Source organism: Triturus cristatus, chromosome 7 (genome assembly GCF_964204655.1).
Source record: "Triturus cristatus chromosome 7, aTriCri1.1, whole genome shotgun sequence".
NCBI lineage: Eukaryota > Metazoa > Chordata > Amphibia > Caudata > Salamandridae > Triturus > Triturus cristatus.
In genome coordinates this window covers 515526956-515552630 of record NC_140590.1, presented here as the reverse complement: position 1 = coordinate 515552630, position 25675 = coordinate 515526956, and the positions used below count along the sequence as shown (strand labels likewise).

The 25675-nt window shown below is 42.4% G+C and overlaps 1 protein-coding gene across 1 annotated transcript in view; it reads left to right on the top strand.

Moving 5' to 3' along the window:
* CD7 (CD7 molecule) overlaps positions 1 to 25675 on the top strand; it is a 131376-nt gene that overhangs the window by 92658 nt on the left and 13043 nt on the right. Inside the window, exon 2 of the mRNA XM_085616875.1 lies at positions 5695 to 6036. Within this exon, the coding sequence (XP_085473001.1) occupies positions 5695 to 6036 (342 nt within the window). The remainder of the gene's footprint in view (positions 1 to 5694; positions 6037 to 25675) is intronic.

The window sequence follows — 25675 nt, the reverse complement described above, 5'->3', positions numbered from 1 at the left end:
CGCACCGCTCTTGCGCTGCATAGGAAAAAGGCCTTTTGAAATTGATTCGCTTTTCGCCCTAAATACGTGCACGCGTTGCATTGCTTTCAATAGCAACGCGTGCACGTTTGTCGATTCCCTTGCGGGAGCGAGCTTTGACACCATATATTTGTAATTAACTTGCAAACATATGGTGCCCTTGCTCGCTCCCGCAAGGGAGGAAACCGGCGCAGGCCCCCTCCTCTCTCCTTCCCCCCCCTGCTGCCTCCTTTCAGCGCAAGGTGCATGCGCGCTTGTTTGCGATCTGCTTTGGTGACTAATGAGTCACTTAGGTGTGTGTCTGCAGTCTCGGGAAACAAGGGTGGCGGAGGACGGATTCTTCACTGACAAAATGCCAGATAAGCCAATGTCTGACAGGTAAATAAGAGCATGAGAGATGCAGGCATATGCTTCTGGGTCTCAGAAGAATAGACGCAGCGAACGCAGAATTAAGGAACAGCACCTCTCTCTCTTTCTTTCTCGGTCTCACTAAAGTCATCCGCTTTCGCTGCCTCAGTCCCCCTTTCCCTCTCCCGTGTTTGGATCTGACTGTCTTGCCCTGTCTCTCACGCTGTCGTCCTCTCTTGCCACCCACCCCGCTCTCTCTACCCCCTCTCTCTCTCGCGCCCCCACATAGCTCAACATCACACATAGAGCAATACAAAATTTGAACATCCATGAACTTAGAAAGGGGATCTTCAATTAAAACGTATGAAATAAGGTTTTCTGAAAAGTTCAGAAGGGACAGGTTACGCTCCTATTATACATACACTCCCTGAATGAATGAATAAATGAATGGGTGGGTTGCTGGATAGACAGGTAGAGGAATGTATGGATGAAAACAATCATGAACAGGGCGGCTGCAAGGCAATATCCACTTACAATCCACAGATCAGTGCTGGGGCTTCTTCACGAGAGGCTGCAAGGCGCTATCCACTGACAATCGACAGATCAGAGCTAGCGCTTCTTCATGGGCGGCTGCAAAGCGTAATCCACTGACAATCGACAGATCAGGCTAGTGCTTCTTTATGGGGGCATGTAAGGCGCTATCCACTTATACTCGACAGATCAGTGCTAGCGCTTCTCCATAAGGGGCTGTAAGGCGCTATACACTTCCAATCGACAGATCAGTGCTAGCGCTTCTTCATCATGAAAAAACATGGACTAGAAAGGAGCAGTTTAAAGGCGCGGAGGTGGTCTTTGACAGGTCGACGCTAGAGGTCCTTTGCAAGAAATAGTGCTAAGATATGACGGGGAGTAACCACTTACAGCCACGAGTACAGAGATAGCGGTTGGTCACAAGAAATGGACTGGAAAGGCGCTACTTTCAAGCCGTTGAGCATTGGCTTTGGGTCGGGATAAGGTGTTAGGAAGTCTTGAGGCACTACACTCACTTACAACCTCTGACCAGAAGTAGTGGGTAGAGAGGTAGCGCTAGGAATAGGACCCTGCCCGCTGACAGATCGGATCCAGTGCGTGCTCAGAAGAATCTGTACTGGAAAGGCACTACTTTCAGCTGCCAGTGGCAGGGGAGGTGGGCTTAGGAGGCAGTAGGAAGAGGCAACGTATTTATTTACAACCAACAGATCACAACTAGCGCGTCTTTGGATGATCACGAACTGGAAAGGGGTTATTTTTAAGGCGCTGTGGATGCAGGCTTCGAGAAGAGTTAAGGCGAGGCACTGAGTTCCTCTCCAATTACAGACCTCCGACCATAGGAGGTGGTGAAGGGAGGCAGCAGGACACGGTTTACTTACATGCTGACAGATTCCAGCTACTGATCGTTCATTACACTTGGATCGGAAAGGCGCTAGTTTCAAGGCGCTGGAAGTGAAAAGGTACAGTAGCATGAGATGTCAGGAGGCAGCGAGGTCCTATTCACTTACAAGTGACAGACAGAGCTAGCGCTTGTTTGCAGGCACATGGGAGGTGCTGCTTTCAAGGCGCTGGAAGTAAAGAGGGCCCGCAGCCTGAGATGTCAGGAGGCAGCGAGGTCCTATTCACTTACAAGTGAAAGACCAGAGCTAGCGCTTGTTCACAGGCACATGGGAGGCGCTGCTTTCAAGGCACTGGCAGTGAAAAGGGCCAACAGCATGAGATGTCAGGAGGCAGAGAAGTCCTATTCACTTACAAGCGACAGAACAGAGGTAGCGCTTATCCGCAGGCACATGGACGAGGAAGGCGCTGCTTTCAAGGGGTCGAAGGAGCCCTTTAGGAGGAGACGTTGGGAAGTGACAAAGCACTGTTCATTCACAGTCAACAGGTCAGAGCTAGTGCTTCTTGAAGAGGCAGCGAGGCACTATCTCCTTACAGCCGCTAGCGCTTCTCTGTAAGAGGCAGCTCTATGAGGCAGCAAAGCAGGAAGGTTAATTTGGCACCAAATGTGCGCTCTGCAATGTATTGTATCATCATAATGCAAATGTAAATTTCCGTTTTCAATAAAATCTTGGGTTCCGCTTGCTGTTAGTGGCAGCTTAGAACGGACCCTAAAAAAATTCACCCAATACCCGCCTGGCGGTGCGAATTCTCCAGGAGGTGGGGTGAACAACACTGTACAAACTGAGCATGAGGCCACTGCCTCCTGACCTTTGACCTACCCGGCATGCCTCTGTGGCCTCACTGTTAGCTCCTTGAGGTGATGATCTGGTGAGCTGGCGTCCGTTCACCAGTGTCCGGCTCATAAACCCATTTTAAATCAAAGTATCCACTGGTAGGCTGCTAACAAGGATGTTTCCCCTTTGTAGTACGTTGTGAACTGAATCACCTTCCTACATTTCTAAAGCTATACCAAACAATCATTAGAACAGGCAGGAAGAAGGTGCCAGCATTGCAAGGACAAAAAACGAAAAGACATTATTGTATGTTAATTACTTTTTTAATACTGTTGTTCAGTTGTACATAATGTGTTCTTGGTTAAATAAAGGGTAACAAAAATGCTAATAACACTATTTTATGATTACTTTTCAACATGTGGCACAGCTGTTACCATGCTCTACAGCATAGTTTAAAGACATTGGCAAAGCCAATATCTCTGGCTAAACTCTTAGAAGATCCAAAAGGCAAGACCTATTGGCTATGCCAACACTTGTTTAACCATAGACTGCAGATCATACTGAATACGGCTCCTAGTCAAATCCGGAAGATCCCTATTCGCCAACATATTTTGCCTCATCTAAAGCAGCTACACTTGCTTCCTGTGGTAAAAAGGATTCATTGTAAAGCCCTAACTTGGCTTTTGGAGCCCTTGAGGGTAAAGGCCATTGTTAGCTGAGAAATAGGCTCGTCGGTACCAAAAAGTGAGATCTTTGAGATCTAACCACCTCCTACTTGTGCATATCCCCAAAGTCCATTGTGGAGTTAGCTCGCTCACGGTAGTGACGTCAATGCTTTGGAACACCTTGCCAATCAAACTTTGCATAGCCGAGTCCGAGCACTGCCTTAAGAAAGAACTAAAAACCTGGCTCTTTGACCAAAATTAGGCATGTCTTGTTCTATGCTTTTGAGCAGTGGGACACTTCTTCTGGAACAGCCAAGTGCTTTACAGATGTCATTGATTGATTGGTTGATATCACACTCTGCTTTAGTACCGAATAACTCAATATGCTTAAGTACTGAGCACGGTTGTTTACCTCACTGAACTGGGGTATATTTACAAGCCCCTAATGCCACCGGAGCATCACTTTTTCTTGTGCTCCAGTGGTGTTGCTCTCAACCCAATATTTACAAGTAGGCATTAAGCCACTTAACACGGCTAAACACCACCTTGTAAATATGCCCCTTACAGCGGCAGTCTGCAGTGGCAAAAGGGCGGGCAATGGGTGTTGCTTTGGGCGCTCCGCTGCAACACCCATTGCTTTTTGATGCTGCACCATATTTATAAGGTATGGGGCAGCGCCAAAAATAAGACCAGGAAATACCTGGTCTTAAACAGGTGACACAAGGAGAAATGTTTTATTTCTTCTTGTATTTTGCTCTTTCCGTGTGTGTTGCATTCTGCAGCATACATAGAAACAGCAAATCGTCTGTAAAGATTGTTTATGTGCAGTAAGATGTCCCTTCCTGCACATAAACAATCACCTCTGCAGCGTGCAACATGGGACAAGGGTGCTTGCACTGGCACTAGGCAGCTTTTTTTAGTGCCAATGCTAGGGAAAAAACACAGGGTTTATCTGTATTTTTGTAAATACGGCGCATCCCTGCTTTAAAAAAATGACAAAGTGAGGCATTAGCAATTTTGGAGCAACACCGTGCTACGACTTTTTTTGTAAATATCACCCTCTTTTCTTTATTGATGGTTAATAATTATTGATTTTATTATAGATTAGTAATGTAGACATATCCTTGTTTGAGTACATGATTGATCGCTTTGTATTAAGGACCACCTTTCTTACTATATACTATGGGTATTCTGGGTCAATATTAGGGGTGACTTATAAACATTAAAAAAGAAGATTTAGGCCTGGCAAAATGTGTGTTTTGCCAGGTTGAAATTGCAGTTTTAAAACTGCACACAGGCTGCAGGGGCAGTCCTGGAGACATGCTATACAGCGCTACTTTAGTGGGTGACACAATGAGTGCTGCAACTACCCTACTCACATTTAATTTACAGGCCCTTGCTACATGCAGTGCCATATACATGGAAGTTAATTATACGTGCCAATTAGTATATAAATTTACCAGGGTTAAAAGGGATAGAACAATCACTTTACCACTGGTTAGCAGGACTAAAGTGTGCAGAGTCCTGTGGCCAACAATAATGGGTTCGGCAAAAGAAGGCAAAAGATCTAGGAGGACATGATGCAAAGATGTCCATTTCCAACTGTCAGTTTTGCCAGAAGAAGTTCTGATATGGTATGACTGTCCAACCCAAGTTATGGACACATGTACAAAGCATTTTTGTGGTCAGAAACGGACATTTTCCGACTGCAAAAATGCTTTAGCATATGTTCAAAACACAAATTGGGATTTGGTAACACGTTAGATAATGCTATTTGTGTTTGCGATTTCGGTATTTGGAAGGGGAGTGTTTATGGCATCCCTTCCAAATAACCAAATCTGAATAGGATGTGTGAATGTTTTGCAATAGAATTACGGTCGCAAAGTATTCATATTTTACCGATGCCTTGAAGTAGGTGGTAGCCGCTTCCCATTTAAGAATGGAAAAGAAATAGTTTTGAAGAGCATCCTTAAAAAATGAAACTGCAAAATTTATTTTTTTCTTTTTAAACACATCCCTAAAGGAAAACAGGTTACGTTTAAAAAAAAAAAAAAGACTGCTTTATTTAAAAGCACTCACAGACGTGGCGGTCTGCTGACCTCAGTAGGCCACCATCGGTGTGATGGCATCTATTCCTAATGGGTCGCAGATTGCGTCCTACCTCATTAATAAGCATGAGGTAGGTCTATTTGCGACTCACTAGGAATCGCTAATGAAACTCAAAAGAGTACATTAGGAATACGATTTCCTAATTGTGATTCAGAAAGAATTGCAATTAGGAAATCGGTATTCCTAATGTTAGTACATCTGGCCCTTAGTTATATGAAACAACTGTGTGTGGGAGCCCTCTGGTGAGTTTCATGGACTAATGCTTATGAGACTAATTGCGTCAATCACGGGAAAGTGTAGGCCCTCCTATTGGCTGCCATATTTCATCATGTGTTCTTCTCTATGCGCAGGTGCAACTCAGAGCATTGACCAGCAGCCGGCCTTCATTTCGGTCACTGAGGATGCAGCGATCAATATAACCTGTGAGGTACCTCCAGATCGGACTGCGGACAAGATGAGCCTGAGGAGAGGTGTCCGGGAGCTCCTGCACTTCTCGAAGGAAAGCGGATTAGTCAGCAGTGTGGGGAATGAATTTGCTGAGCGCGTCCAGGTGTTTGGGACAGCAATGAGCATGACAATAAGGCTGCGCCAGCTGCGGGAAAGTGATACGGATTGGTACATGTGCGTTGGAAGCAAGAAAAATTCGCCCTTCTCCGATTTGTATGGGTCAGGCACAGTGGTGATTGTCACAGGTAACAGGATTCAGTTTCTATTATTTTTCCTTAATCTTACATATCCTTTTGGTCCTCTTAGGATCCTGAAAAGAAAGTTGCTATAAACTGTTTATGGGCAATTGGATTTGCTTCTGTGTAAAACCAAAGCTACAGTAATGTAACAGGCAAGGAATCATGCAAAGTGGGATGGCTGCTAGCTTGGCTAATTAAATCCTATACACAGGGCTCACCGATCAGAGCAATGCAGAAGGAAGCAGAATACTCACAAGGAGAAAACTACCCAAGCTTTCACGGACCACTGTTCACGGCTGTGTGATCTGAAATACGACGACGATGGAGGAACTAACAAGGGCTAGTTTAGAACAATTACTAAACTAGGAGGTGGGAAAACACCAGGAACTTAAGACGTGCCCTCTGAGTTCCATTCCACCTTTGTACGTCTCAGCTCGAACCGAGGCATGCTGTATCCTCTTCTGGGCTGAAAGCCCGCCCATAGACTGCCCATTTGCTGGCACCATGGCCACTCCATTTTTCGTCCTACCCATTTGTCAAGGGCATGAATAAGTCACTCCTCTTTTGGTGCTTAGCCCTCCGAGTGCACTTCCCATCTACTTTTCACATACACAGCGCACATTGTAGGGCATTGTTTCGGGACTACTTTTTTTAATTTGTGGGAATGGGTGACTTGCTCAGATCGGGTTACTGCTGCTGTGATGAACCGTCATTAACGCTAAACATCCTAATATCCAATATCTGCTGCTAACATTTTGACCTTTCAAAACTTTCAAATGACAATTTATATTGCAGAGAGTGCCCCATTGGCGAAATTGCAAAACTGCTATCAATTCTTGACGAGATATTAAGTACACAAAACATGGGTCTGAGAAACAGCTTCAGTTTGGCTACAATTATTGCAGGGAATAATGAGTACCCCATTGCGGTCGCAAATAAAGACAGGATATGGTTCGACTTCTAAAGGGGAATAATAGACATCTGACAGCAGCAGGAAACCAGTTAGTTTTATTGACTTTGCCCCACAGCCTTCGCGCTTGCAATAGGTGATCAGAATCAGACACACCCAGGCAGACAACTTTCAACGATGGTTATTCAAAAAGCCCGATAGATTGTTCTTATTGCTATACACCACTGTGCGATATGAGGGTTAAAGCATTCCCGGAAAGTGATCATTATACACTGATCCTTTTCTTTACGCTTTCAATCTGATGGGGGATGAGGGCGCATATGTACAAACACATTTTCCCATCGGCACAGAATGAGTTAAAACCTTTGATGCACCTGGCCCCTGATTTCTAGCCCTCTTTGAGATACCATTCAGGGTGCATGCTCCAGTTAGGATGAAGTTGTACAAAGTGTAGTCTAACCACATCTTACCCTTGATATCTACCTTTGTACAAGACATATTATCCCAAGAAGAATCTTCCTTCCTCTGCCCACAGCAAATTCTCAATCAGCATAATAGCATAGTGAACTTTATATCGCCACTTCTTTCTAGGCAAATCAGTGAAAGGAAGAAATCCTTCTGAAAAGCCGATCATTGGTTCAACAAAGCCAGTCACTGATGAAGGCCTCTCTAATACGATCTATGAAGAGGGGAAACCTGCTGATAGTGCGGCCTCAAGACATCATTATAAATCCATGGTTTGGGAAAGAGACAGCCGGAACGATCTACTGCCTGCTGTAAGGAACAAGGACATATATACTTTTTGGAGAATTGTAGCATCCAGCCACAACAACAAAACCATTTTTTCCAGAGTCATTTATAACAGAGGACCAGTGGTATTTTTATTAATCCATGTTTTATACTCTACTAGAAGTACTGTTAGTTGGGTAGCTTGCTGCAACATGTTGTTTTTGATGTATCCAATGAATTAAGCCCTTTTTGCTAAAAGATCCGATGAAACCCACAAACAAGCAAAACGTGGAAAGGCCCAGGCCCTTAAGGAATCCCAGCAATCTTTATAACTCTAATCCCATTCTCTGGGGCTGATACATTGCATTTATTATTGTAGAGATACCAAGGTCCAGGGATCCCAAATCTGGAGGGAATTGCTCAATTTGTATATAACTTATTCCTTGTGGAGGATGACTCAAGACACTGGACCTCTATGGTCTCAAAAAAGTACATGCATTCAGTAGGGAGTCAGTTCACTCCTTCTCAAGTAGATTTGAAAAGCAAGAAAATCAAATGAGTTGGTGAGTCCAAATGATTGTTTTATTTGTTCAAATAAAGGACTTCTGTTTCAGCTGATCCAATCATTCAAGCTTATATTTTTCAAAATAAGGCGAACAAGCACATTTGAAGAGGAAGTGAACAGCCGACACGTGTTTCACCCTTATGGCTCAATATCGGGCCAGGGCTTTCTCAAGGCTGAAAAAAGATATTTGTGAAAAAAATGTTAGATGAATTAGAGTCTTAAGGAAATCTAATATCACCCGGTGATGTGTAAGAAAAGTAACCGTGATATAGAAAAACCAGAATAATGGGAAAGTGCTCAGGGCAGCGTGAGGGGGAAGAAAAACAAGGAAAAATTATTCCCATTATTCGCCTGAGAGAAGGGATACTGTTTTCTCAGGTATAGCAATCATGGAGGCACTCAGTGAGAGTATTATATTCACAGTCTGTGACCTTGTCAAATACAAGAAAAACGGCAACCATAATGACAATAGAGAATTGATAGGTGTGTTTTTAAAGTCAGGTGCTGTTAGTACAGGTTTGCAGGCTTTAAGAGGGAATTAGTCGTGTCATTTTCACAAATGAGGTGATTTAGTCATACCACAGAAAGGCAGGTATAACAAGATATAGCGATTAAGTTAGATCAGATATATACCTTAATGTTCAAGGATGCAGCACAGTACATTAGCTTCATATATCACTATTCAAGGTCACTGCGCAATACATTCGGTCAGACCTCTGCACCGGAAAATTAAACAAAAGAAGAGAAAGAAGAGAGAGAGAAAGAAGAAGAAAAGAAGAGAGAGAAAGAGGTGGAGAAAAAAGGAGAAAGAATGCCTGTGAATTTATTCAGACTCAGTACTAATATTACATATATAATTTACATGGCATTGTGTGCTTAAACCGGCTATCATTTGGCCCGTAGCATACTATTAAATTCATTCTCTAGGGAAGTAGTTATGCACTTCATAATCTCTTTGCGCAAGGCATTGGTAGGGTTCTACACAGCATAAAATGCATTTTTACAATTTATGAGAGGAAATTAATGATTAAGAGATTGTGCTCTTAATTCTCATTTTCGAACCATTATTTTTATAGGACTCTATATCAAAGAAACAAGTCCAACTCATCTCGAGTCAACAACCGTAAAGATAAACAAGGCGGGAGGATTCCAAAATGTTTCAGTCATAGTTGATACGAGAAACGGTATCATAAGGACAGCTTCGTCCCGTTTCAAAGCAAAAAAGCAAAGAGACAAAAAGGTCGTTAACAAAGTTCAAGGGGCCGCCTGCTGTCCGGTCACTTACTTCAGGTTCAAAGGATGAAAGTCTCAGGATAATTCCAGGCGCTTATTCTTCCCACCATGGTATAGTCGCGTTGTGGTCCGCGGCCATCTTTAAGAAGGCTAACGAAGCCAGTCACGTGTCTACGGCATTCGTGAAGGTACGGCTCGTCATCTGGAGCGCCATCTTTAAATGTGTTGATGTTGCATTGTAGTGCCCCATCATATATATGCAGAGGGCATCGAGATTTCGAAATATACATCGGAGTTATTAATACGGTGACTATTTATGGTTGTTAAAATCAATACATATCAAAATCTGGTGCAAAAGAGATTTAAACCGTATTACTTGTGTCTATGGCTCTTCCAAGGACGCGTGTCATCTTAAGTCCGATATGCGTTGCTAGAGACAGTCCGTAGACGTGGTTTACTGAACTAAGCAGGTATCTTATAAATTCAAAAATATCAGTTGTATTAAGTTTTCATAAAATAAAATAAAGTTTATTTTAGAAGAGCTGCCTCTCTTTTAGAAAGATAAATGTGTTGGATTATCGAACCTGCCATATCCTCCTGAAGTATAGCCGGCAAAAGGTATCAATACTGCATCAAGCATTGATGAGATTATTATCTGGGACTCGGATAGTACACAGCTAATAGGTCCCGAGATCAAGTCATGCACGCTCTGCAATGGGAGGGAGTTAATGGTATTTAATAATAGTGGGTACTAAACCTCTCATGTCATTGTAAGTTAAAAATATTTTAAAGGCAAAATATTACAGTTGTCAGACTATCTACAGAAAGACAACAGTTTGAGACAGAACTAACCATATCCAAATGGTATGTTTCAGTGTGTATACAGGATAAAGAGCTGAAATGAAAATGCAAGTATGAAATACATATGATGAACAGAATAGGGAAACGAGGAAAAGGGGAGCCTTAATGAATCAAGGCTCTGTAGAGACATAAATGATTCAGAATAAGTATATCACAAAGGTTGGCATTTCTACAATTCTCCTATACAGCAGTACTGGTTAATAACCCCAAGAACAAGTGCTTCTTAGGGTGTGATTGCTTTCTGTTCCTTCTGGTGACCACTCATACCCAGCAGTATATTCGTGATCTTTGTTTAGGCCTGTTTCTACGGTCCCATAGCGTATTATGTAGGCACTTTCTTTCTGCCGTAGTCGCTGTTCCAAATTCCCTCCTCTTTCATGTTGTTTTATTTTTCCCAGGCCACAGAAAACGAAATTGCGATTATGTTCATGATGCGTGTTGAAGTGTTCAACTAAGGGTTGTCTGTCATCCGTTTTATGGATATTCCGATAGTGTTCCTGTATTCGTATTTTAAGTGGACGAATCGTACTCCCTATGTAATGTTGTCCACATGGACAAGTGATTAAATAGATTACATTTTTGCTTTCACAGTTAATAAAGTCTTTAATCTGGAAACTCTGACCATTTATCATCGTGCTCTGTATTTTAGATTTACCCAATTTGCATACTGAACAGTTGGCACAGGTGTAAAAGCCAATTGGTTTATGTAGGAAGGTCACAGTCTTTTGTTGAGGTTGAAAAAAAGAAGGACACAGAGAGTCACGAAGATTTTTACTTCTCTTGAAGCTGAGTTGAGGTTGATCTTTTACTACATTTCTTACTGTCGGGTTGAGTGTCAGCAGATTCCAATGTTTTTTCAAGACTTTGCGTATATAGTGATGGCCATTACTAAAGTGGGTACGAAACCGTATGGTAGATTCCTTCCCATTCTTTTTCCTGTTAAGCAAGAGGTTATTTCGGTCCAGATGGGAAACATGTTGTTGTATGTCTCTAAGGGAACACTTATTATATCCTCGTTGTGTGAGTCTTGATATGATCTCTTTTGATTTGATGTCATAGCCTTTGTCTGAGCTGCAGTTAATTCGAGCCCTGCGAAATTCTCCTGATGGAATGTTCTTAATAGTATGCTGGGGATGGCTGCTGGACGCATGTAGGATCGAGTTGGCAGCAGTGTTCTTTCTATGAATCTGTGTCTGTAAACGGTTATCTTCAACGTAAATACTTAAATCCAAAAAATCAATTTCTTTTTTGGATATAGTATATGTTATATTGATGCCCCATTGATTGGGTGTCAGAGTCTTTATGAAGTTGAGTAAGCATGTCTCAGATCCTTGCCATATTAAAAGCATATCGTCAATGTATCTGCCCCACATAACTATATTTTTGGAGAAGTTGATCTTGTTGTCATTCCAGATCCAATGGCGTTCTACTTCTCCCATGAAAATACAGGCACATGGGGGAGCAAATTTGGCCCCCATCGCTGTACCTTGTTTTTGTAGGTAGTAAATTCCATTGAAGAGAAAGTAGTTGTTGTATAGGCAAAACTCCAAGAAATCCAAGATCATATTGTTCCTTGCAGTGAAATGGACAGATCTACCTTGTAGACATTTTCTTACTGCTGCTATACCATCAGGATGTCGGATAGACGTGTATAGACTAACAACATCGATGGAGGAAAGGAGATAGTCTGATTGCCATGTGATGTTATTAAGTTTCTGTAGAACATCCTTGGTGTCTCGAATGAATGAGGGAAGATCTCTCATGAACTGCTGTAATTCCTCATCAATGTATGCCCCTATCCGGGAGCATATGGAATCAATTCCAGCAATAATAGGTCTTCCTTTTGGAGGTATACCTGGTTTGTGAACTTTTGGCAAGAGATATAGAGTCGGAGCAACTGGAGTGTCTAAAAATAAGAGTTGTTTTTCTTCTAGTGTTAACAGGCCATTTTCATACCATTTATTGAATAAAATAGCCAAGTTCTCTTGTATTTCCTTAGTTGGATTTGTGGTAAGTTTGGTGTAGCAGGCAGAGTCCCCCAGTTGGCGTTCAGCTTCTTGAAGATAGTCAACTGTGTCCAGGAGGACAACGTTTCCACCTTTATCTGCCTCCTTTATAATTAGCGATGGATAATTTTTAAGCTCCAGCAATACTTGTTTTTCATTCCGTGTGATGTTTTGTGGAAAGTATTTTTGTTTAGACAAGTATTTATGATGTTCAATCTCTAGGTCTTGATTCACGGCAGAAAAAAAGGTGTCTATTGTGTTGCATGTTGGTAGTATTGGTGTGAATTTTGATTTTCTCTTGAGCGATGTATTTTTACAATAAAAGATATCTATATCCAGTTCCTCTGCTGTTGTTGTTAGGGATTCCAGACCATCCGTGGGAACATCCGTGGACAGGTGTGTCAGCAAATTGATGTCCTCCAGGTCTTCTACTGAAAGATGACTTGTGATGGCAGGGTGACTTTGTCTTGTTTTTTGAATTTCATCGGAAAAAAAGGAATGTAATTTTAACCTCCTGGTGAATTTGAATAGATCAATTTTGGTCTGTACCAGGTCCCAACTTGCTGTAGGACAGAATGATAAGCCCTTGTTTAGAATTTGATGATGAGTTTCAGTCAGGGTCTTATTTGAGAGGTTGACCACCAAATTACACAGAGTTATTTCTGTTCTGTTGGTACTGATTTGGTCAGTTCCTTGCTTCGTGCTCGTGTTTGTACTCCCACTATATTGGGTTTTGTAGTTTTTATATTTGGTGGTCGGGTTCGATTGTCTTGTGCGTTGCCCAGACGATGTCTGCGTACTTCCTCGCGAAAATTTACTTGTGGTCTCGCACTTGTCCCATCCTCTGGATTTTCTATAGACTCTGCATCGGATGATGGTATAAGTTCGGAAGAGCTACTTGCTTGAGTTGCAGCCGTAGTAGGGGTTATGTTGTCATATTTTTTTGCAAAAGTATAAACTCTCCCTAGTTGGTAATCGGTCATATCCCGTCTGAATTTGCGGTTTTTCCTTTGGATGATGTCTTCCTCGAAGTCATCAAGGACTTTATTCAACATATCATAGTTTTTGGTTGTTATGTCACCCCAACTTGCTTCTTCGATTGTTTTGGACAATGTATCAACTTCCAGTTTGTATTTTCCATGTTCTTTTTGGGCAATATCAATTAGTTGTCTCAGCATATTGTTAGAAGCCGTTCTTAGGTTATCTTCCCATAGTTGTAGTTTTTCGGGTGCTGTTGTTTCTATTGGAGGGAAAATTAGGATTCTCAAACCTCTTGGGATCAGATTATGTTCCAAATACTTTTTTAGTGATGCTCCTTCCCACCATTTTGATGTCTCTTTCTTGACTGCTTTTTCCAAAGCTTGGAAAATGCTCTTTGCAGATTGTGGGTTGATAATATTCGATTGTCTTGACACATTGGTTCCTAACGGGTCAAATACTTCTTCAAGTCTTATATTCCTTCTTTCTCTCCTATTGTCATAGGTTGCCATTTGTACGTCTTCAGATTGTCATTGCTTTTGAAAGAGTAACAATTATATTTATTTATGCAAATTATCAGTTGTATTTTATTAAAGTTTTTGATACTATTCCTGTTGGTATCTAGCACGCCAGAAAAGATGAAATCCTTATTCAATACTATTGTAGAGATACCAAGGTCCAGGGATCCCAAATCAGCCATCCCCAGCATACTATTAAGAACATTCCATCAGGAGAATTTCGCAGGGCTCGAATTAACTGCAGCTCAGACAAAGGCTATGATATCAAATCAAAAGAGATCATATCAAGACTCACACAACGAGGACATAATAAGTGTTCCTTTAGAGACATACAACAACATGTTTCCCATCTGGACCGAAATAACCTCTTGCTTAACAGGAAAAAGAATGGGAAGGAATCTACCATACGGTTTCTTACCCACTTTAGTAATGGCCATCACTATATACGCAAAGTCTTGAAAAAACATTGGAGTCTGCTGACACTCAACCCGACAGTAAGAAATGTAGTAAAAGATCAACCTCAACTCAGCTTCACGAGAAGTAAAAATCTTTGTGACTCTCTGTGTCCTTCTTTTTTTCAACCTCAACAAAAGACTGTGACCTTCCTACATAAACCAATTGGCTTTTACACCTGTGCCAACTGTTCAGTATGCAAATTGGGTAAATCTAAAATACAGAGCACGATGATAAATGGTCAGAGTTTCCAGATTAAAGACTTTATTAACTGTGAAAGCAAAAATGTAATCTATTTAATCACTTGTCCATGTGGACAACATTACATAGGGAGTATGATTCGACCACTTAAAATACGAATACAGGAACACTATCGGAATATCCATAAAACGGATGACAGACAACCCTTAGTTGAACACTTCAACACGCATCATGAACATAATCGCAATTTCGTTTTCTGTGGCCTGGAAAAAAGTAAAACAACATGAAAGAGGAGGGAATTTGGAACAGCGACTACGGCAGAAAGAAAGTGCCTACATAATACGCTATGGGACAGTAGAAACAGGCCTAAACAAAGATCACGAATGGCACCATTGGCTATAAGATCCCTCACTTCACCAACGAATATACTGCTGGGTATGAGTGGTCACCAGAAGGAACAGAAAGCAATCACACCCTAAGAAGCACTTGTTCTTGGGGTTATTAACCAGTACTGCTGTATAGGAGAATTGTAGAAATGCCAACCTTTGTGATATACTTATTCTGAATCATTTATGTCTCTACAGAGCCTTGATTCATTAAGGCTCCCCTTTTCCTCGTTTCCCTATTCTGTTCATCATATGTATTTCATACTTGCATTTTCATTTCAGCTCTTTATCCTGTATATACACTGAAACGTACCATTTGGATATGGTTAGTTCTGTCTAACTGTTGTCTTTCTGTAGATAGTCTGACAACTGTAATATTTTGCCTTTAAAATATTTTAACTTACGTCATGAGAGGTTTAGTACCCACTATTATTAAATACCATTAACTCCCTCCCATTGCAGAGCGCGCATGACTTGATCTCGGGACCTATTAGCTGTGTACTATCCGAGTCCCAGATAATAATCTCATCAATGCTTGATGCAGTATTGATGCATTTTGCCGGCTATAATTCAGGAGGATATGGCAGGTTCGATAATTCAACACATTTATCTTTCTAAAAGAGAGGCAGCTCTTCTAAAATGAACTTTATTTTATTTTATGAAAACTTAATACAACTGATATTTTTGAATTTATAAGATACCTGCTTAGTTCAGTAAACCACGTCTACGGACTGTCTCTAGCAACGCATATCGGACTTAAGATGATACGCGTCCTTGGAAGAGCCATAGACACAAGTAATACGGTTTAAATCTCTTTTGCACCAGATTTTGATATGTATTGATTTTAACAACCATAAATAGTCACCGTATTAATAACTCCGATGTATATTTCGAACTCTCGATGCCCTCTGCATATATATGATGGGGCATTACAATGCAACATCAACACATTTAAAGATGGCGCTCCAGATGACGAGCCGTACCTTCACGAATGCCGTAGACACGTGACTGGCTTCGTTAGCCTTCTTAAAGATGGCCGCGGACCACAACGCGACTATACCATGGTGGGAAGAATAAGCGCCTGGAATTATCCTGAGACTTTCATCCTTTGAACCTGAAGTAAGTGACTGGACAGCAGGCGGCCCCTTGAACTTTGTTAACGACCTTTTTGTCTCTTTGCTTTTTTGCTTTGAAACGGGACGAAGCTGTCCTTATGATACCGTTTCTCGTATCAACTATGACTGAAACATTTTGGAATCCTCCCGCCTTGTTTATCTTTACGGTTGTTGACTCGAGATGAGTTGGACTCGTCTCTGTGATATAGAGTCCTATAAAAATAATGGTTCGAAAATGAGAATTAAGAGCACAATCATTAATTTCCTCTCATAAATTGTAAAAATGCATTTTATGCTGTGTAGAACCCTACTAATGCCTTGCGCAATGAGATTATGAAGTGCATAACTACTTCCCTAGAGAATGAATTTAATAGTATGCTAAGGGCCAAATGATAGCCGGTTTAAGCACACAATGCCATGTAAATTATATATGTAATATTAGTACTGAGTCTGAATAAATTTACAGGCATTCTTACTCACCTCTCTTCTTTCCTCTTTTCTCGCTTGCTTTCTCCTCTTTCTCCTTTTTTCTCCACCTCTTTCTCTCTCTTCTTTTCTTCTTCTTTCTCTCTCTCTTCTTTCTCTTCTTTTTGTTTAATTTTCCGGTGCAGAGGTCTGACCGAATGTATTGCGCAGTGACCTTGAATAGTGATATATGAAGCTAATGTACCGTGCTGCATCCTTGAACATTAAGGCATATATCTGATCTAACTTAATCGCTATATCTTGTTATACCTGCCTTTCTGTGGTATGACTAAATCACCTCATTTGTGAAAATGACACGACTAATTCCCTCTTAAAGCCTGCAAACCTGTACTAACAGCACCTGACTTTAAAAACACACCTATCAATTCTCTATTGTCATTATGGTTGCCGTTTTTCTTGTATTTGACAAGGTCACAGACTGTGAATATAATACTCTCACTGAGTGCCTCCATGATTGCTATACCTGAGAAAACAGTATCCCTTCTCTCAGGCGAATAATGGGAATAATTTGTCCTTGTTTTCCTTCCCCCTCACGCTGCCCTGAGCACTTTCCCATTATTCTGGTTTTTCTATATCACGGTTACTTTTCTTACACATCACCGGGTGATATTAGATTTCCTTAAGACTCTAATTCATCTAATATTTTTTTCACAAATATCTTTTTTCAGCCTTGAGAAAGCCCTGGCCCGATATTGAGCCATAAGGGTGAAACATGTGTCGGCTGTTCACTTCCGCTTCAAATGTGCTTGTTCGCCTTATTTTGAAAAATATAAGCTTGAATGATTGGATCAGCTGAAACAGAAGTCCTTTATTTGAACAAATAAAACAATCATTTGGACTCACCAACTCATTTGATTTTCTTGCTTTTCAAATCTACTTGAGAAGGAGTGAACTGACTCACTACTGAATACATTGCATTTATTAGTAGTGCAATTATACATGATTCATGTCTTGGAGCCGAGATTGTGCTGGTCTTCAAGAAAGGTTACAGGTAAAAGATTAATAATTACCATCCCTCTTAGCCTGCTCAGCAATATTCAGAAATGTTTTTTTCCAGTGTATTGCTATAAAGGATCAAGAGCTGGGTCGAGGAGATCAAGATTCTATCTAATTGTCAGGCCAGCTTCAGGAAGAACATGAGCACAATCGATAAAGCTTTCAGGCTCTACCTTCTACTGATCAATTTTGCATTACTGAAAAACCAGCTGTTATTTGTGGCATTTCTGCGCCTTTGTGAAAGTCCTGGCCACCTATTGTGGTCCACTGTGTCAGATCTTTATACTCCACCTGGAATTTTTTTCCATATTGATCAGATTGCATGATGGGAAGTTTGCTAAGATTCGTGGGGGCTCAGCAGGCTTGCACCCATGATATTTTCATTATATATTGCCATAGTTGTAGAGTATGTTCAATCCTGTACCATTGACACTCCAGTCTATGGTGGGTCTAAGGTCGCAACACTCCTGTTTGCTGATGACACTCTTCGGGTCTCAGAGCCCCCTTTTGGCCTTCAGAATGGTTTAAAAAGATTTGGAGAATGTTATTCCTCAAAGTGTATGATAATCAACATGGCAAAAACCAAGTTAATGAAGTTTCACCCACAAAAGAGAATAAAGAAAAACTTTACATTAATCTCTTCTCTGGAACAAGCTTCTTACTTCACCTACTTGAGCACAAACTTTTCGAATGATGTAAGGTGGAGGCAGCACCTGAATCACTTAAGAAATCTGATGACCCAGTAAACTGGGTGCATATTCCACTTCGTACGCAATAATGGCGGCCATATGGTCCATTGGTTCTTGGGGGTATGGAATGAGCAATGTCAAAGTGTTGCTGCGTTTAGGGCAGAGCTGTGGGTATTTTCTAATGTCTCTGACTTATTTAATTTAAAGTACAACAACACTTGAAAGCTGCAGTTTATTTAATACATATTTAATCTACATATACTGCCTTGCTTTATGCATCTATATACCTTCCATGCACTTATGGACTTATATATTTATGCATTTTCTTCTAATTCAGCATATTTATTGCACCACTCTATTTCTCACTCTGTGCCGCTCTCAATATATCCTCTACCTCAACTCTGACTCATCTCAAACCTCTTTTTTACTACTCTTTCCAATGCTCTACCCTATTTTTCACCCTATACCTCTAATAATATATCCTCTACGACACTCTTTCATTCATCCCAAACTCCATACCACTACTATGATCACCAAAATAACCTTCTATACTCTTACTTTCTCTACCCCTCCTTGCATCATCTCATACCTCTTTTTACTATTCTGATCCCCCAAAACAAGCCTTTCTAAACCCTTCCCTCTGACTCTTCCCCCTCCACCTCCCTTTTTCTCAACCCAAGCCTCCTTCCACTGCTATGAGCTCCAAAACAACAACAAAAATTTCTAAATCCTTCCCTCTTCAATCCCACCACTATCCTTTATGTTAGAAATGGGATTTCTGGTTGGCTAGGGCAAGGGCCTAAGCCAGGCAGAAACCACCACTCTAGTCAGGACAAGTGAGTTACACGATGTAGATAACCCATGCTCACCCCCTTGGTAGCTTGGCACGAGCAGTGAGGCTTATCCCAGAGGCAATATGTAAAGTGTTTGCGCAACACACACACAGCAGCAGCACACTAGGCACACGCAAAAGGTTATATAAAAATTGCCCTTGTATTACTCATAAAAAACATTAGAACGTAATCACATATATACACTGTGCCACCTGGCACAAGGTATCACTTCACAGGCGATAATATACATTACAGGGCCAATCAGGCGACTGGCATAACCATTAGAACACACAAGTAGTGAAAATAAAGAAACAACCAGTAACTATTGGCAAGAGGCACTTAGCATTAACACGTTATGCATAAATCATGAGGCATGAGGCATAACATCATAGTGCTAGTGCACCACAGTAACACCCTGCACACTCGGTAGGTGCACACATCACCTAATGGCATTAGGTCCCACTGACCCTAGGACGCACCTTGGCCAGTCTCATCCTGGGAGGCCCATACTGGACTTCCCCGCAAAGCCATTGTTACAAGTAAGGGGCTTCCTAAACTGTGTGTCCCTTTCCATGGACACGAGGCTTCACTAGCCCCCTAGCTGCGGACACAGCCGAGCCAATGCCCCTAAAAAGATCCACAAAGCAATCGGGGCGGGGTACAACTCACCCTTGATTCAAAGCTGGAGTGCTCCCATGTTGCAGCTGCCCGCGATCTGGCGGCGCAGCTGTGAAAACCAGCACCAAAAGTGTGACTAGCAAGCCCCACTCATCGGGGCTTCCCTCCTTTCATTGCAGCCACCCGCAATCTGGCGGCATAGCTGGACATGAAGACAGGCACCTACAGTGCCTTTCAAGCCCCACTCACTGGGGCTTCTCTCCTTTCGTAGGCCAAACAGGAAGGGTGCAGCCGCAGGAAGTCCGCAAGGCTCAGGTCCTCTCCCACGGGGTCCAGTGAGCCTGCGAGGCTACGTCTTGCTCTTGGCTGCATGCGGGGCTGTACTCAGCACTACGGGAGCTCTGCCTTGGACCAGGCACAGGAGTGCCTGACTTCCGCTCCAGCAGCACTTCCTCCGGCCAGGCCGCAACTGCTTGACTTCCTCTCTGGGGCCCTGGATGCCCATGAACACGGGGTAGGCTCCCGCTCAACTTTGCTGATTGGCGCAGACTCTGGCTGACTTCTGGCGGGCCGTCCCACCACCAGGCAGGATGGGGGAATCCCCATGCCGGGATTCCTTCCGAGGGGATCCTGAAATGCAGCGGGCTTCACTGCACAGCGCCTTCAAGCGCAAAAAACCCTGAGGCACTACTCAGACCTCAGGGCAGTGTGGGCCCCCACCCGGGGCTCTGGCCACCTCGGGGAGGGGGGCGCTGCCCATGCTGCAGGGCACAAAGCGCTCCTCTCGTCCTCTGGCATTACGGCAATAAACATGAAGCACTCACGAGGCGCTAAGTCCCCAGTTCCTGATGGTATAGCTGGGCTAAGGCAGGCCAGCACATAGGGACCCCCAGGAGCCAGCAGCCGGGTCACACGGTGGTTCCTCCTCGCCCAGCAGTCCTTTAGTTTCTGCAGGTAACCCAAAAAGTTCTGTATTTCAAGGTGTCACAGCCCCAATATTTATACCTCACATGTCTTTGTTCTCCCCCTGGCACAGGGCTCTGCGCCTGGTCTAAACCAGTTCTGGAGGGGACTTGAAAACACCTTTACAGTGCACAACAACATCCTTTGTTAGTTTAGGCTCTGGCCCCAGACACACCATAGGGGGGGTGGAGCCAGCATTGTGGATGGCAGGCACAGTCCTATTCAGGCCCAGGTGCTACTCCTCCCACTACTCCAAATGCAGATCGGCTTATTTAACCTAGCGTGGACTCACCCAGTCCCTCTGGAGCCACTGCACCTCCCTAGCCCCTGTCATCCAGAGCCAGACATGCAATACAAAACAGGCAGGCACAAAGGCACATAGCACACACAAATACCCACTTCTAAATGTGGCATTTCTAAAATAGTGGTAATAAATCTGCGAACACCATTACACAGCGTTTATTACCACTATTCCAAACATACCAAACTTGATCACGCTACTCCTCTCTGGTCAGGAATTACCACTGAAACACATATTAGGGAATCCCCAATGCATTCCTACGAGAGGGCAGCCTCATTGTAGTGAGAAACAAAATGGCTGCTTGTCACTACCAGGACATGCCACACAGTTAAGGCACATGTCCTACCTTTTACCTACATTGCACCCTGCCCCTAGGGCTAACCAGGGCCTACCTTAGGGGTGACTGATATGTAGTAAAAGGGGGGTTACAGACGTGGCAACCACTTTATGTGCCACGTCACAGTGGCAGTAAACTGTGCACGCAGGCCCTGCGATGGCAGAGTCCTGAGACAGGTTTGAAAGGCTATTTTGGTGGGTGGCGCAAGCAGCACTGCAAGCCCACCAGTAGCATTTAATTTACTGGCCCAGGGTATATGAGATACCACTTTAGAAGGGACTGATAGGTAATTTAAATATGCCAAACAGGTGTAGACCAATCTTACCAAGTTTACCATAGAGAAAACATGCACTTTAACACTGAACAGTGGTGATAAAGTGCCCAGAGTCCTAAAACCACCAACACCAGGTCAGAAAAAAAATACTAGGAGAAAGGCAAAATGTTCAGGGATGACCCTGTAAAAAGTGCCAAGTCTAACACTTTATAAATCCAAATAACAGACTAACATGTCAACCATATTTCACTGTACTAATTCACCACTAATCCTTTATGGGTTCCGGAGTAGCATGCTACTCGCTAAAAAAGTGCTTTGACACCTCATCAAGAGTAGCAAGCGCTATATAAATGCAGACCTTCTTCCCTCTTTTATCATTCTGCTACCGTTCTCAATCCAAATAACCGACTAACATATCCACCACTCAAATGACTTTCATATTTCACTATACTAATTCACCACTAATCCTTTATATGGGTTCCGGAGTAGCGTGCTACTCGCCGAAAAAGCACTTCAACCCCTCGTCAGGGGTAGTATGCTCTATATAAATGCAATTACAACTACGTTAGGAGCGCTGGACAAACGTAATACAACATTGCAGGGCGTGCTCGACAATCATCTGATTCTTCCCGTGTGCTCACGAGGTACTTTATTTATTATGTGTTCCCTGTTCACTGTAGTGCTCTGTGGAGTTGCTCAGGCACATTCTTGGATTTCTAGGTAGCTGCATTGTTATTTTCTTTTACTTTATTACTATTAATTGCCTATTGGGACATGCAACTGCTTTCTTCCTCGTGGTACTGTTTACTTTGCGAGCCACCTCTTTCTTCATGGCGCCCTCTGGAATTAAGGGTCTTCATGGCGCCCTCTGGAATTAAGTGTCCCCTGGATGAGTGCGGCTACTCGGGCGTCACATTCTTTCTCAGAAGCAACTGCTTGTGCTCAGCAATTATTCTTTCCTAGTACCGATTCGATGCCACACTCTTTAAGTCAGAGTGGCCGTTTCGGTGCTTCATTCTTTCTTCCAGAGCTGCTGCTCGGGCGCCACATCCTCCGCCCCAGAGCGGCTCTTGGGACTCGTTCTCTCCCAGAGTGTGGCTGCTGGGATATTGCAGGCTTCACTGAAGCGGGTGCTCCGATCTGTGTCGTTATCTCTCGGGGAATTTCCCTTTAGATGAGGCTGCCCTGATGCCACGTAGCTATTTTATAGCAGATGCTAGGTGCCCCTCGGGCTATGTCTTTCTCTGCTGTGTCCCTCTTCTTCTTCCCATGTTTTCACTCACCTCTCTTCCCTGATGTCATCTCTCAGCAGTAGTATTCATTTATGGGCAGTGCCCCCCGTCCCAGATGCCCAGATCGCAACTGCCATGCTTCCACTTTTGCAGCTGTTTTCACCTGAAGCTAAACAATTCACAAAATAGAAAAAGGGGCATTTTTTGTGTTTCAATTGTGTGTCCCCTCATTTAGAATAAACACTCAGTCCCATTCCTAGTTTTCTTATCTTCCTCTTTGTCTCTCGTGATTAACCGCCCCTCCCTCGTCTCATGGTACTCTCCTGCCCCACTCTGTATAAACCGCACCGGCTTCTTCTCTTCCCCCGCCCTCTTCCTCCTCTTTCAGTCTATTTTTGGCCAGCCAATGTTCACTCCCCCTCGCCTCCTCACTCACCCTCTTTTAGGGTCCTCTGTCGATGTGATCAGCTCTCTTGCGATGCTGCTGCAGCTGCAGCGCGTCTGACATCACATTAAACCCAGCGGTATGGTGTTCACCAATCGGATGTAGCGTGTTTGTAGCTCTATGTAAGCAGCAAAGGTTGTGCGGAGGAGAATTTTTTTATAGCAACAGGAGTAGTTCAAACACGACGAACTGTACTTATTATAACAGTGTGTTAGAGCGCAGATCACACACACCAGGTGTGATGAGGTCAGGGGGAAGAGGGTGGGAAGATATAATTAGGACAATATGACAGAGTAGCCTGAACAATCTGTTTTTTCATCTTACACACATAAATTATACACACTTACATTATTGTAAACATTATTGTAACGTGTGGCATTCCCCGGTCGTTTGACCTTGCAGAGTGTAATACCCACACAAAGAGACAAAGCGAAAATCGAGCTCCTCGAAGCACTTTATTACTGATATTTAGGGCCATTGGAGTTATGTGGGTCTGCGGTGTTTTGTGCATAATTACAGATTTGCCACATAATCCTCGTGCGGTGCATAATTTGCAGATTTCAGAAAAAAATCTAGCTCATATGGTTTAAAACATACCTAAGGAAACGCAAAATGAGATGGCGTGCTGTGACCGACTTTGGACAAAGGTTAATTGGCCTCGGTTACAGTTGCTGATTGATATATTCGGGTGTTAAACTGGCACCAATGGGGAGAACCCTTTTCCCAAACAGTTTCTTGTCACATAATTAAACCGAACTCCCTAATTTTGTACTCCATTGCCACATAATACCACACATGGGCCTGCTTATACTACATGGTAGCTGGACCTACCCAGGAGCAAACAGGGGTCATAGTGCAGATATTGTATTTTGCTATCGCCCTACATCATTTTAAGATTACTATTTCCACTTCTAATCATATTTTTGGGGCTTAGATCTGGTTTGCATCTTCATTAGTTTTGAATAATAAGCTTTGGTTGGGGGTCTGCTCAGCGTATTATGTTTGGGGGCCTTAAAGCAAAGCAATTGCGCTATCCTTTATATCTTTGTTATGTGTCTCTATCTTTATCCCTCTCCTCACCAACCACCCTCACTTGTATTTCTTAATACCCTCATGAGCCTTTCTGGACAGGAAACCAAAGGTGAATTTCTTCTTTTAATAGCTGCAGATGTTCGTATTTTAAAGGGCTTCACTGCAGACAAGCTGCTGCTTACAACAGAAACAAAAATGTCCCTATTAGGAAAGGCCTACGGATTTATCCTATCAATCAAGTGTCTGATGTTTACCGATTCTGTTGGTTGTCTCACAAACATAGAGTCTACATACAGTAGCTTGTATATGCACTAAAGAAATCTAAAATACTAATCAGTAAAATTACAATTATTTATTTTGTAAATAAGCAACATAAAAATATCAACATAAAAATATCCTTCCCTCCCAGAATGGGTTACAATCTTTTAATCAAATTCAATTAATCATAATAAAAAACAATTTACGTGAATACATGTCACAAAAATCATCATCAAAGTCGACGCGGCGTTTCGGTGATTTCACCTTCTTCAGGACTAAAAAACAGTATGATCAAATCTAAAAAGAAGGGAAAGTATTGTCTTAAAATAAATGTTGACTAAAACAGTGCAATATACAATACTACATTTCATGGCTACAGTATCTTGACTTGAAAATAGCTAATTGCCTGCGTATTGTTACTAATTGGTAAGGCAAACACTTGACAGTATGACGGTATTTCTATAGACACGTATATTATTCGAATTTATTTTATTATTATTTATCAACAGATGTCCTTAAAGTGTTTTATAAATTTATAGAAAGGACCCACTCATACCTCAATTGTCTTGTAACGGAAGGGATAGACGTTTTAAAAAATTGTCCAAATGGAATAGCCCTTCACGGTAGAGGCATCTACTGTTGAATAAGCCTATAATGGAAGTAGGAGTCATCACTTAACATGTACCCTACATTTACTCTCCATTGGAGGTATGAAAACATAGCTTATACTTTATCGACATACCTTATTTTCAGTTGAGTTAGGAATTATATGTTGTGTCCGTAAGAGCCACCGTGGATATACTCGTATTATTCGAGAGAAGCCCACTTTAAAATTTGGGGAAAATATCTCTAGGGTGACAAGTAAAAGAAAAAATCTCTCATTTAATCACTGGGGTTTTGTTCACCTGAAGCTGCTGCTGCCATGGTTCAACAGGAGGAATTAAGTAACTTTATTTTTGCCCCTCATGTCAATGCACATTTAAAATAAACGACATTGTTTCACTTCCCATGAAGGCTGCTCCCTCATCATTGCAGTAGATATGCTGCCTGCAGCAATATAAGCCCTGCAGAGATCACTGCAGAAGCTGACCGGTGAAGACAACAACCAATCAACTTCGCATAATTCAACACAACACCACACAATTAAGTGTCTCAAAATTTCACAATACACAAATCCACACCGCATAATTCCACTACACACAACACATTTAAACATCTCAAAATTA